Here is a 12,995-nt window from a genome sequence, read left to right on the forward strand (position 1 = left end):
TCAAGAAGAACTAATTTAATTCTTGAGGTCCAACCTCCTTCAGTTCCCACTTAAATTGTTGGAGGAGATGAGTGAAGGAAAGACATCTTTCCCAAACCACACTGAGAAGGGCTCCCACATGTATCCACTAACTCCTGCTGGACTCATATCTTAGGCTCTGGGAAGAACTTTCCCTGGCTTCCCTTAACGTGAAGCTAAGCTCTCCCAAGAGAGGGCTGCTTCTGCAGAAGTCCAGGGAGAAGTCAGCCTTCTTAGAAGAAACGCTGCTGAATATTCTAAGAGTACTGGGACAGACCTCAAGGAAGTCACAAATTCAAGAGAATGCTTTTCACGTGGAGGGCAGGGGAGGAGTGGAGATCAGAGGTCAAGTTTAAGAGAAAAGAAAGCCTGGGAGTTCCCGTTGTGGCTTAGCAGAAAAGAGCCCAGCTAGAATCCATGAAGACACTGGTTCAATCCTTGGTCTTGCTCAGTGGGTTAAGCATTGCCATGAGCTGTGGTGTAGGTCACAGACTCGGCTCAGATCCCACGTTGCTGTGGCTATGGTGGAGCCCTGCAGCCACAGCTCTGATTCGACCGCTAACATTGGAATTTCCATATGCCGAAGGTGCGGCGCTAAAAAGCAGAAAAAAAAAAAAAAAGAAAGAAAGAAAGAAAGCTTGCATCATGGTTTTAAATTTGCACACACCTGCACCCATGCAGAGGACTGGGTCTTTTTGGCCCAGGACTCTGTATTTTGAAAGTGCTATTCCCCCCCCAAAAAGAAGTTCCTGTTGTGGCTCAGTGGTTAAAGAACCTGACTAATATCCATGAGGATTTGGCTTCATTCTCTGGCCTCGCTCAGTGGGTTACGGATCTGGCATTGCCATGAGCTGTGGGGTAGCTAACAGATGCGGCTTGGATCTGGCATGGCTGTGACATAGGCCAGCAGCTGCAGCTCCAATCCAATGCCTAGCCTGGGAACTTCCATTTGCTGCAGGTGTGGCCCTAAAAAGACAAAAAAAGTGCCATCCCAGGGAATTCCACAGCTGGGATTTATCTCCACTAGCTCACTAGTAAAGACCCTCAGGAGTTTCTATTTCATATTAGCCTGTTTATGCCTTGTCAGCCTCCCACTGTATAAGCCTCACCCCCTTAACTCAGCTCCTCCTTTGCCCACTGAATCTCAATCTCTCTCCTTCCAAACTTGCAACAGTTAAAATTAAAGGAAGGAGACTAGATTTTCCTCCCTTTTTCCATCTCACAGTTCAAGCTCAGCTCCTACCTTTCTCAGTGAGGACAGTCTGACCCTCTGTGTTCATAGCACGATGGTATTGTTGATTCAAGACAAATTTCTGACCCATCAACTACACCCATTATGAAACTGATGGTAAACATGGAAGCTCTCCACCCCCTCCCCCCTCGCCCCCATCTGTTTTGCTCTTGTCTCAAAATAGAGATGATACAGACAAGGTTTTGAGCCCTAAGGAGGAGCATGCCGACAAAACCCTGCTATCCGGTTGCTCAAACTGGAGTTTAATACCGTAAGACAAATTCCTGGATAGGTTCAGCCAGCTGCCAGCACAGTAAATGTCAAATCTTAAGCATCCCCTCAGAGACACCTCTGCCTATTGCCCCAACCTAGTGTTCCTTAGTCTCATAAGTCACCAGTGTCAATTTTAAACTAAAGTACTCAAAACTCCTTATTTCTGGTGGAAGAAGCAGTGAGTCCATAAGGCCAGATTTTAGTGATATGAGAATTCTGCCTACAGCCTTGTTCAAGGATAGGGTTACCTCGTGTCCTGTTCTGACAACAACCTCCCAATATTTCTTTTTAACCAAACTCCCTCAGTTAAGACCAAAGATGAAATTATATAACACCTGACTCCAGGCTTGAATTATATGCTCTAATTGTAGCAAAATCTCTAAACATTGAGAATCACACACTCTTCCACGTGTTCTTTGGGTTCAAATAATTGTTAACAGAACCACAAACACACACTTAGCCTGGACTAAACAGCTGTTTACTCTAAGGCGGCTCAGAAGTTTGCTTCCAGAAGAGCCTGCCTTGACACTTCTGTAGAAATGTCCCTGGGGTTTTTGACACATAGTCTCCAACCGATAGTGACCCTTATCAGGACCCTGGGTTCTGGGACCGAACATGCGAGCTCATAACATGCGCACTAAATGTGCCGGCACAGGATACAACTCTGTTTTTCTTATCTCACCATAGTTTCTGCCACAACCTTTACAGCAATTTCTTCCACCATGTTCTGGGCTCTTTTATTTGACCTTCCAGCCCCAAGCCTTCCAATCACATGTCTCTTTCAAGCCCCGTAAAGCCCACACTTAAAAACTAAATGAGAGCCTTCTCTGTGTGACACTAAAACCATTTGATGGTTTTTGTACAAAATTACTTGCATCTTGGCAGGGCTAAATGGTAAACTCAATTAATATATCCTGAGATTTAATTTCCCCTTCTGACATTCATTGTTAAGCCTTTGCCTCCTTACCACGGAGAAGCTCTACTTGGCTTTTAACCTCAAGTTGTTCAAGTTGTTCTCTGCCACCCTTTAGCCTCCTGGCCTCAGACACACACCAGGCTGTGAAAAGCACCCTCGGAGCTTAAATGGGACATCCCAGCAGAGCCCCGTTCATTCTGTATGTTGAAGCCATGGATGCACAGGAGCACATGTGGAGCAAGTTAGGCACTGAGACGGGATCTATCATTGTTACACACTGGCCAAGGTATCAGGCCGCCGCATGTCTGAGCTTCCTGGAGTAAGTTCTTCTGATCACAGGAATCTCCCATCCCCCTCCCTCATGCTGTGTGCAGCTGAGAGAGCACAGCATCCGAGTTTCAGGGAGCAGTTTTTACATCTCCCAGGGGCGTGTCTTGGGCAGATCACTGACTTCGATGGTCCAGAATTTCTAGTACCATCTTCCTATAAGTGAAGAACTGCAGCCCAAGAGCTGAGATAGACACAGACCAAGAGAGCTGCTAAGAGGCTGGTTTCAGAAAACAGCCCTCATGAGTACTGCAGCACACAACAGGCAAAAACCCAGCTGCATTTCCTTCAGCTTCCTTTTCCCACAAAACAATTACAGGCAGCAAGTCAACTGTGAACTTCGAATATAAATAAGCCGGTTGTCAGAGGTGAAAGGAACTATAAGAATTTATGAGGTTATTAGAGAAAACATAAATATAAACATGAGCACACCATGTCTTCAATTCGAGGATTTTTCAAAATTTGGAAATGATTACTGTGACTGATTCTCAAATGACAGCTGATCTCGCTAAAACACGAGAGCGTTGTGAGAAAATTCTGCAAAGCTCTGATGTTCCCATTTCAAATGTGTGTGTGCGTGTGCCTCCTTAAAAGCACCTCAGGATGCCCTCAATATTTTAAGAAAAAGAAAATATATTTTGGAATACACATGTAGCTCAGTCTTTCACTAATTTCACTTGCTGCATGCTTGATAGGGTCAGCTTTACTTAAAGTCTTTATTCTTACTGCTTAGATGATTTTTATTTAGCTGCTCTAAACATACTAAGCAATCTTGATTCTAACAGTAATACTATATCTTTGTCACTGGTTCTGTTAATTCTAATGATTGGTCCTAGGCTGTTCCTCCCCTTCCTTTAGGAATGGTACCTTCCAGTCTCTCCATGTGCATGAAAAGTGACAAGCATGGGTCCCCATATTTCTACTTATTGGGCCACCCTAAAGACACGGTTTGTAAAATCTGCATGAATATTATCTTTCTCTAATGAGCTTTGGTTTTGCATATGTTTTTAACTGATGTGTGATGCTCTCTTTCATAGTAGCTTGTCTAATTACTGCTAGAGTGCTGGAAAGTATTTCTAGCTGAGACCTTGTAAGTGGTAAGGACAGGGTTTGTGGTTTCAGGAAAATCAGAGATGCACTGAATTCAGGGGTCCAACCTGGAGCAGCCCCAGCAGGAAGGAAGGGCATGGAGGGTACTTAGAGCAGAGGCAGCACTAGGCCACTTCTACCCCCATCCACTGCAGAAAGTCCTCCTTGGACTAAGGTGTGGGGAAGACAAACACAAGGTTATTTCCTTTCAGCCCAAGTTTGGCTGGCTCCAACCCAGGCCACCCCTTCTGCGACAGGCAGAGAGAGCCACAGTCACCAGACATGTTAGCCCTAGGAACCCAGAACTGCACCTGGCCTCCTGCTCCTTCCCCAGCCTGCCTGGCGCCGGCTTATTTATTCAGTCAGAACCGGACCTTCTAACTCTCCTTCCCCCATGCTCAGTGATGCACCAAGTTTAACACGGAAAAGAAGCAGTTGTGATTTTTTTTTTTTTAAAGTAGTCATAAGTTTGTATCTAAGCAGTATTTCAAAATGAACATTCTCAAGTTTTGGCTATATTGTAGCCTAACATTTGGTAAAAATTCTTAAGGAAACTCTGTGTTTGTGTGTGTGTGTATATATATATATATATATATATATATATATATATAACGAATATATATTTAATATATAAACTATACACACACACACACACACACACACACACATTTGTCTTTTTAGGGCCCACACCCACGGCATATGGAGGTTCCCAGGCTAGGGGTCCAATCAGAGCTTTAGCTGCTGGTCTACACCACAACCACAGCAACACGAGATCCAAGCTGTGTCTGCAACCTACACCACAGCTCACAGCAACACCAGCTCACCTTAACCCTGAGTGAGGCCAGGGACTGAACCTGTGTCCTTATGGATACTAATCAGGTTCGTTAACCACTGAGCCACAACGGGAACTCCCTACATATTTATATTTAAGTAAAGCAGAATGTAGATGGTAGCCTTGCAAATATGGTTCAAGCGATTTTTCACCCCTCAGCTACATCCCTAGAGCAGCCCACATGTCTGCTCTCAAATTCTGCAGTGGGTCTGTGACCATTGCCAAGATTTTTAAAAACCAGGATTTTAAAATGTCAGTTTGATTTTTCAGCAGTAATTGATACTCATGCTTGGTCCCCATGTTAGCTGTGGAAGCAGAAATCAGACTGACACACTTCTCAATTCTTATTTGATTCTACCCCACTTACATTGTTGCAACCATGGCTAAGCATCTCTCCGCCAAAATCCTTAAAGTTGGCCCTCTGAATGTTTTCCGTAATATATTCTCCAATTGTTAATAACCCTGCTGGCTGCCATCCAGGACTGGTTTAGATTAAGAATGAAAGGCAATATTATTCACTAAATGAATTATTGAATTAGCCTATTGCTGAACACTTCCTTATCAAATACATTTATGTGGATATAAGTATCTGTATACACACACACAAGCATGTGCACGCTCACATAAACCATCACAATCATTCCTTGAGGACGTCCACAAAAATAGACATTGTAAATGAATAATTTCTCTAAAGCGTCTGTCTGTCAAGGATGTTACTAATCAGGAGAAACCTAAATTACAGCATAAAGGAGCCAGTTGCAATGCACTGGGATAATTATTGGGGGAATGTAGTTCAATGACCATGGTTTAAAGAGGCAAAGGTTTCTATTTCTGACAAAAGAAAGGTATATGCTTGTCATATAATTCGCTTTAACTAGTCTGTGATCCATGGAGGTGAGGGAACCTGAACCAACTCACTAGATCCATTAGCTCAAAAGCTAAAAAACAACCCCCCCCCAAAAAAAAACCAGAGGCCTCCTTGTGATATCAGTTTAGTTCCAATAGCATCTATCAGGCATCTTGCTTGGTGCTGGGGAGATAAAAACAGGAGAGGGTAGCTCTCTCTATGCATTCCCAAGCAGGAGGGGTGACGGGGGGAAATCAGATTATGGGACCAGTAATAGCATCAGCTAAGGAGTGAGAAGAACCCAAAGACACAGTACCCTAAATATGCCCGGCAGAGCTGTAGAAGATTCTGCTCTGCCTAAGAGCTGACTTTTTATCTGGGCCTGGGTGGCAATTGTGATATTACCCACATGGGCAAGAGGTAAGGCAGCTATCACACAGGCTCTGTGGGAGAGGGTGCAGGACCAACTGGAAGAACATTAAAGCCGGGCTCCATGAAAAGGGTCTTCCATGCCTTCAAAGCAATTTGAATCTCATTGAAGCAGGTGTCATCAAAAATTAAGTGGGGGAGTGACACTATCTGTATTTGGAATCATTTCTCCATAGGATTTAAGGTGATTTTTATAGGAAACTGAGGGCAGTTAAAATGTTATTGTCAATGCTGAAACAGATGATGTGAGGACCGGGATTAGGAAAGTGGTGGTGGAAATAGCACATTGGGAATGGATCTTAGAGAGATTTCAGACCTTTCATTGATGCAAGTGACAACACTTGGCAAATAATGAATATGAAGGGAAGGGCCAGGGATCAGGAGGTGGCCCAGGTTTGGGTAGAGCCGACACCATATGGGTGAAGGAGCAAGTTTAGGAAGAAAGATAATGAAGTTAGCTTTGGGCCTGTGGAGTTTCTGGTGCCTGAAGGACACTTAAGTAGCCCACAAACAGGGCACTTGGATAAGATACTCAAGTGCTGGGGCATTCTGGAGTCCTGCAGGGACAGCCCTGGAGCAAGGATGAGCTCTCTCCCCAAGAGACCCCATTATGCACAGAGAAGAGAGGCCCCTGGGTCACGGTCTCATTTGAGTGACAAGTAAGAGGAGTGGTGAAGAGTATCTGGAGAGGCAGGAAACTCTCCCAGAAGAGAAGACTGACGGAAGCCAGAGAGAGGGTTCAGGGAAGCTGCAGGAAGAAAGACCTCTGCCCGGAAATGGGCTGGGAAGCGGGTTAGGATAGGGGCGGGGCCTATAACCACCCTTTCCTGCCTGGTTGAGCACAAGGCAGGTGCGTCGGGCTCAATTAACGGCTCAATTAATGGTAATGTTGTGAGGATTGTGGGTGGGAAAGGGCCTTCAGCTGCTTCTTTGCAGGGCCTTCGCCATCTGCCTCCCCTGTCCCCACCCCACATCCTGGGCCCAGCTGGGAATCCACCCCGTGAGACCTCAGATAATTAGAGCTCCTTCTTTGATCTAGTAGTGGCATGGAGTTAAGGCAGGCTTTTCTAGTTTGGTTTTTCAGAAGGCGGGAGAGGTAGGTATAAAGATGAATAAGATCATTTCCATCCTAAAGGGACACTGTATGGAGGGAATGTTTAAGAAAATTGGGATGCCCGTGGTTTGCGGAAAATACTCTTTAATCACCATCTTGTTGAATTCAGTCTCAAATGTATTCTGTTACATTCCTGGATTGATGCACAATTGAATTTCCCAGCCCTCCCCCAGGATCTCATCTGCTCTGATGCTTCCACCTGGTCACCACCATGCAGATGACTCCAATGTCTTGTTTTGTCATCTCTGACTTCATTCCCAAGACTTCCAACTGCCTGCTAGACAATTTATGTGCTCAAAATCGTATTCCTGATCTTTCCTCCTAAACCACTCTCCTCTTGAATCACTGATTATTAATTAAGAAACCATCCACCCTCTTTGTGGCTCAACTCAAAACCATGTCGAGTGCCATCTCCACACACATCCATACAACAAGGTCCCCGGTTTGAGTGATTTTACATCTCTCATTTTCACAAGGGCCCTCTCCTCCATTCCTCTTGTAATTTCTACTCCCGTTCAGGCCCACGCCACAGGGTCAGTAGCCTCTACTTGTTTTCCCTACTGCCATGACCAGTCTTCCCTGCTCACTGATGCCAGAGCGGTTGATTGTCCTCACACTGCCCCACCTGAAGACCTTTCACTCACACACACACACACACACACACACACACAAACAAATGAGTCCTCAGAGCATCCCTAATTTGGCCCCATTCAAATCAGCCCTATCTCTTCTCTCTCACTATCTTATTGTATATCTGTGCTGTGGCTCTGCTGGAACTCTTGCCCTTGTCCTATATTTTCACCTTCATGGTTGGGCTCATGCTGATCTCTTGGCTTGGAAAACCCTTTCCCCAAATCATGTCCTCCTTCAAAAACCAGGTTGAAGACTGCCTTCTCCATGAATTCTTCCCCAAGTCCACCAGTCAGAAGTAATCGCTCAGTCCTCTGACGTCCCATGGAGTCCTTCACACAGCTCTCCCGTCTCCTGTTATTCTCTGCTTTGCAACATGGTCGTCAGTATCCACGTAGTTTCTCCCCTTTATGGAGTTTGAATGCCAGTTATTACCTTGGGTTCTTAATACAGTGCTTTGCAGAGATTGTGAACAAGTAAGTGGATGAATATAAGTCTTGCAGCATCAGTAGATCATTGTGATAGTAAATTCGGGGTTGATTGCCTATCTCTATGTCATGTAGTGGTTCTTCTGGAGTTTCATCTTGTTCTTTCCTAGGGAACATATTCCTCTGCCATCTCATTTTGTCTAAATTTCTATTTGTATTTTTATGTATGTGGAAGTTAGTTATGTTTATGTTTCTCAACCTTGGGGAAGTGGCTCTCGGTAGGGAGTGTCCTGTGTGTCCCAGCAGTGCAGTGTCCTCTCATCACCTAAGCGCCAGGGACCAGACGGCTCCTGGGTAGCTTCTGATTTGCCTTTGGATAATGGATTCCCCAGGCTGCCAGATCCTAGCTTTCTTGCTTTTGGCGTTTGCCCCCTGGTAATTGAGGCTAGTCTAGAGGCTTGTTCAGGCTTCCCAGTGGGAGGGGCTGGTGCCTGCCCACTGGTGGTGGAGCTGGGTCTTGGCCCAATGGTAGGTAGGGCCATGTCAAAGGGGCGTGTCTAGCCGGGAGCAAATGTAGCCACAGGCAGCCTGTGGGCTCAGGAAGTCTTTATTAGGCAGTCTGTCTGCTGAGGAGCGGGTCTCTGCAAGCCCGTTGGTTCTTTGGCCTGAGGCGAACAGGCTTTTCGGTGGGCCCGCATCTTGTTGCTAAAGACCCAAAGCAAGATGTCTGCCTCCAGCAAGAGTTCACCTAATGAACTGTCCCTGATTTGTCCACCACCAGCTTTTTTGACTCCAGAGAGAACCATAGCCACTCCCCACCTCCCTAGGAGATCCTCCATGACCAGCAGGTAGGTCTGGCCAGGCTCTTATGGAATCACTGCTTTGCCCGGGGACCCAGTGCATGTGAAACCTTGTGTGCGCCCTCCAAGAGTAGCGTCTTTGTTATCCCCGGTCCTGTGGAGCTCCTGTGGCCCCAGTGGCCAAATGTTCTAGATGCTCCTCTGATGCTGGACCCCTAGGTCGGGGAGCCTGACATGGGCTCAGAGCTCTCACTTCAGTGGGAGAATTTCTGCAATATAACTGTTGTCTAGTTTGTGGATGGCCCACACAGGGTATGGAAGTGTGCCCCTCCTACTACTTTCCCTGGGTTTCTTCTTTATGTCTTTGGATATGGAATACGTATTTTGGAAGGTTCCGGACTTTTTTAATCAGTGGTTGTTCAGGAGTGTGATTCTGTGCGCTCATGAGAGGAGGTGAGCAGATTTCACCATAGGCTTTTGTTGAGATAGAAGGCATAGGAGGATAGCCCAAATCTCCATTGATCTTCTCAAGCTATATCATAAGTAGATGTTTATTTTTTTTTTAAATAAATTCCTGTGTATTTGCTTGTTGTAATCTATTGCTTCCTGTTAAGAGTTGATGGAAGAAAACTGGTTAATTGAATGTTCCAGGTAATTGTTTCTGGTTAATCTAAATTTTATTGTTTCTGTAAGGTGTTTTCTCTCAAATAGGTAGTTGTGACCTATGGCAGCCTAGCTACTCATTAGAATCAGCTGGGAAACTTGCATTTTAAAAATACTGGTAGAAGATTCTTCCCAAGCCAATTAAACCAGAATCGTTCAGGGAGTAATGGTGGTAGAAGGTTTGCTGCATTTTTTTAAGCATGACCCAGGTCAGGATACTGAGCAGCCAGAGTTAAGCATCACCAGTAGATCAGATAAGGAGGGAAATCAGATAGGGAGGTTTTTACATTAACAGGAAATTCAGGGATGGGGTAATGAGATGCTGAAAACAATGGAAGTGAAATACAGGAGAAGTGATAATACTAGGAGAATCTTGAAAGAAGGATCATTAATACTTGGTGACTGATGGTGTCAAGTTATTAAGAATTAGGAAGATGCAAAAAGGTATCCCTTGGAGTTCCCGTCGTGGCTCAGTGGTTAACGAATCCGACTAGGAACCATGAGGTTGAGGGTTCGATCCCCGGCCTTGCTCAGTGGGTTAAGGCTCCAGCGTTGCCATGAGCAGTGGTTGCAGACTCGGCTCGGATCCCGCATTGCTGTGGCTCTGGCGTAGGCTGGTGGCTATAGCTCCGATTGGACCCCTAGCCTGGGAACCTCCATATGCCGCGCGGGAGCGGCTCAAGAAAAGGCAAAAAGACAAAAAAAAAAGTTATCCCCAGGTAAGATCCTAAGTATTTGGGAACATGACAGAGCTATTGCCAGGAAAAAGAAATGGGAAAATTCAGAAATGATGCTGTTGACAAGCTGGGTGACCCTTGAAGAATCATTTAACTTCTCAGGGCCTCAGTTTTCTCATCTGTACAAATGATAGGGTTCAGTTATATGGCGTTTTAGTTCCTTTCAAATACTAGCATTGGAAGTACTGTGGTAAACTAATCTGGGGTTATAAAGCCATGTGGAATTTTAAGATGCATGTGGACATTCAAATAGTGATTCACAACAAGCAGTTGCACCAGAGCCCTGCGGCTTCAGCAGACAGGGTCTCCAGGGAGGAGCACAGAAAATGGGGGGTGAGGGGAAGGTCAGGAAAGGAGAGTGAGAATATAGAATTTGCCATGTTGTCTGTTCCAAGCTCTGTGTCACTCCCCGGCTTAGCCTTTGACAGATGAGTAGTGACACAGTGGCTGCTGTCCCTCAGCATCCCAACTTTAATGTATGGACCCATCCTTTTGCTTATGAGTACTTGGAGTTGCATTCACTGGGTTTTTCTAGAGAAAGAATGTCTCTTATTAGCATAGCACCTTCAAAAAATGAACTGGATTGTTTTATAATTTATTATGAAAATTCACTAATAGAAAACTAGTAGCAGGAATTCTTGATATCTCTTTATATTCAAGATGTCTCTCTCTTTTTTTTTTCCATAGAAAATGCCAGCAGGGAGAAAAATTATCTTTTCCTAGTGAAAGACATCTGTTCAGTTGGCCTTTTCCCATTATTTCCATCAATAGCTTATTACCCCTGGGCATACAGCAATCAATATCTTTAGCTTGTTTTCAAAGTGAAATATCAGGCAATGGCCATGAAAAAAAAAAAAAAAAATGCACTGCTTACTCAGCGTAGAAGTGAAATGTTGATTGCCTTTTAGTTGTCGAAGACAGTGAAACCAAGTGAGTCTTTCTATACCCGAAGTCCTAGGGTACATAGGAGCTCTGGCTAAAACCCCTGGTTGTGCTGTGGTTGGACCAGAAAGATGTACAAATGGCCAACCAGCATCTAATGAGATGGTCATCACTAATGATCAGGGAAATGCAAATCAAAAGCATGATGAGATATTACCTCACACCTGTTTGATGTCCACTATCAAAGAAAGAACTAAACAGAAAATAGTAAGTGTTGGCAAGGATGTAGAGAAATTAGAACCCCTGTGCGCAAATGGTAGAAATGTAAGTTGGTGCCTCCACTGTGGAAAATGGTATGAAGATTCCTCAAAAAAATTAGAAACAGAACTACCACATGATCCAGAAGTCCCATTTCTGGGTAGATAAGCAAAGAATTAAAAACAGGGTTTCGAGGAGTTCCCGTCATGGCACAGTGGTTGGCGAATCCGACTAGGAACTATGAGGTTGCGGGTTCGGTCCCTGCCCTTGCTCAGTGGGTTAACAATCTGGCGTTGCATTGCTGTGAGCTGTGGTGTAGGTTGCAGACGCGGCTCGGATCCCGCGTTGCTGTGGCTGTGGTGTAGGCCAGCGGCTACAGCTCCGATTGGACCCCTAGCCTGGGAACCTCCATATGCAGTGGGGGCTGCCCTAGAAATAGCAAAAAGACAAAAAAAAAAAAAACAAACAAACAGGGTTTCAAGCTATTTGCATTCATGTTCATTGCAGCATTATTCACACACAATAGCCAAGAGGTGGAAGCAACCTAGATGCCCATGGTTGGACGGGTGAATGGATAAAGAAGAACTGGAACATTATTCAGTCTTTAGAAAGAAAGATTTCCTGACACATGCCACAACATGAATGAACCTTGAGACCATTATGCTAAGCGAAATCAGCAGGTCGCAGAAACACAAATACTGCATGAGGCCATTTATATGGGGTGCTAAAGTAGTCAAGTCTTAGAGTGTATAATGGTGCCACGGCTCAGGAGTATTAAGAGGGAGTTATCATTCAGTGGGCACAGAGTGTGAGTTTTGCAAGATGAGGAAGGTTCTAGAGGTCTGTTGCACAATACGTATATAGGTGACATACTGCAGCTTACACTTAAAATAGTTAAGATGGTCAATTTTTATGTGTTTAAAAATAAGACATCGCCCCATGCAGCTCTTATAAGAATAGAGTTTCTTAGCAGTTGAAAACGCTCATTGCTGGAGTTCCCATTGTGACTCAGCAGAAACCTGACTAACATCCATGAGGACGTGGGTATGATCTCCGACCTCGCTCAGTGGACTAAGGATCAGGCGTTGCCATGAGATGTGGTGGAGGCCTCAGACTCGGCTTGGATCCTGCATTGCTATGTCTGGGGAGACCAGCAGCAGCAGCTCCCTGCTAGGTTTCAGCCCCTAGCCTGGGAATCTCCATATGCTGCAGGTGTGGCCCTAACAAAAAAAAAGGGAAAAAGAAAAAAAAGCTGGATGCTTAGTAGTTGAAAGCACAGAGGACTCCCCCTCCTCGGGGCTTTATTTTGTAAGAGGGGCTTTATTTTGTAAATTGCTTTGATGTATGCATCCCGCTGGGCGATTAGTTGAGAGGCCCCACTTTTTTTTTTTTTTTTTTTTTCTTCTTTTTGCTCTTTAGGGCCACATCCCGCAGCATCTGGAAGTTCCCCCGCTAGGGGTAGAATTGGAGCTACTGCTGCCGGCCTACACCACAGCCACAGCAACACAGGATCCTTAACCC

General features: G+C 45.0%; 1 protein-coding gene across 33 annotated transcripts in view; it reads left to right on the forward strand.

Annotated features, from left to right (window-relative positions):
- Positions 1–12,995, forward strand: part of MAGI2 (membrane associated guanylate kinase, WW and PDZ domain containing 2) — a 1,324,949-nt gene that overhangs the window by 1,263,929 nt on the left and 48,025 nt on the right. For 11 of the 33 annotated variants that reach the window (XR_014816024.1, XR_014816026.1, XM_084977327.1 and 8 more), the window contains one exon: positions 3,624–3,712. The exons of 19 other annotated variants lie outside the window; for them this stretch is intronic. Coding sequence is in view for 12 of the 14 variants with exons in the window: in XM_084977327.1 (XP_084833453.1) it covers positions 3,624–3,712 (89 nt within the window). In the remaining 2 variants the exon portion in view is untranslated. Of the gene's footprint in view, positions 1–3,601; positions 3,713–12,995 lie in introns of all 33 variants that reach the window. 3 more of the 33 variants (XM_021102537.2, XM_084977341.1, XM_084977342.1) reach the window with 1 other exon arrangement.

Source organism: Sus scrofa, chromosome 9 (genome assembly GCF_054392235.1).
Source record: "Sus scrofa isolate SSC_HxYL_T2T_F1_AM1 chromosome 9, Sscrofa_HxYL_maternal_Yorkshire_Landrace_v2.0, whole genome shotgun sequence".
NCBI classification, from domain to species: domain Eukaryota; kingdom Metazoa; phylum Chordata; class Mammalia; order Artiodactyla; family Suidae; genus Sus; species Sus scrofa.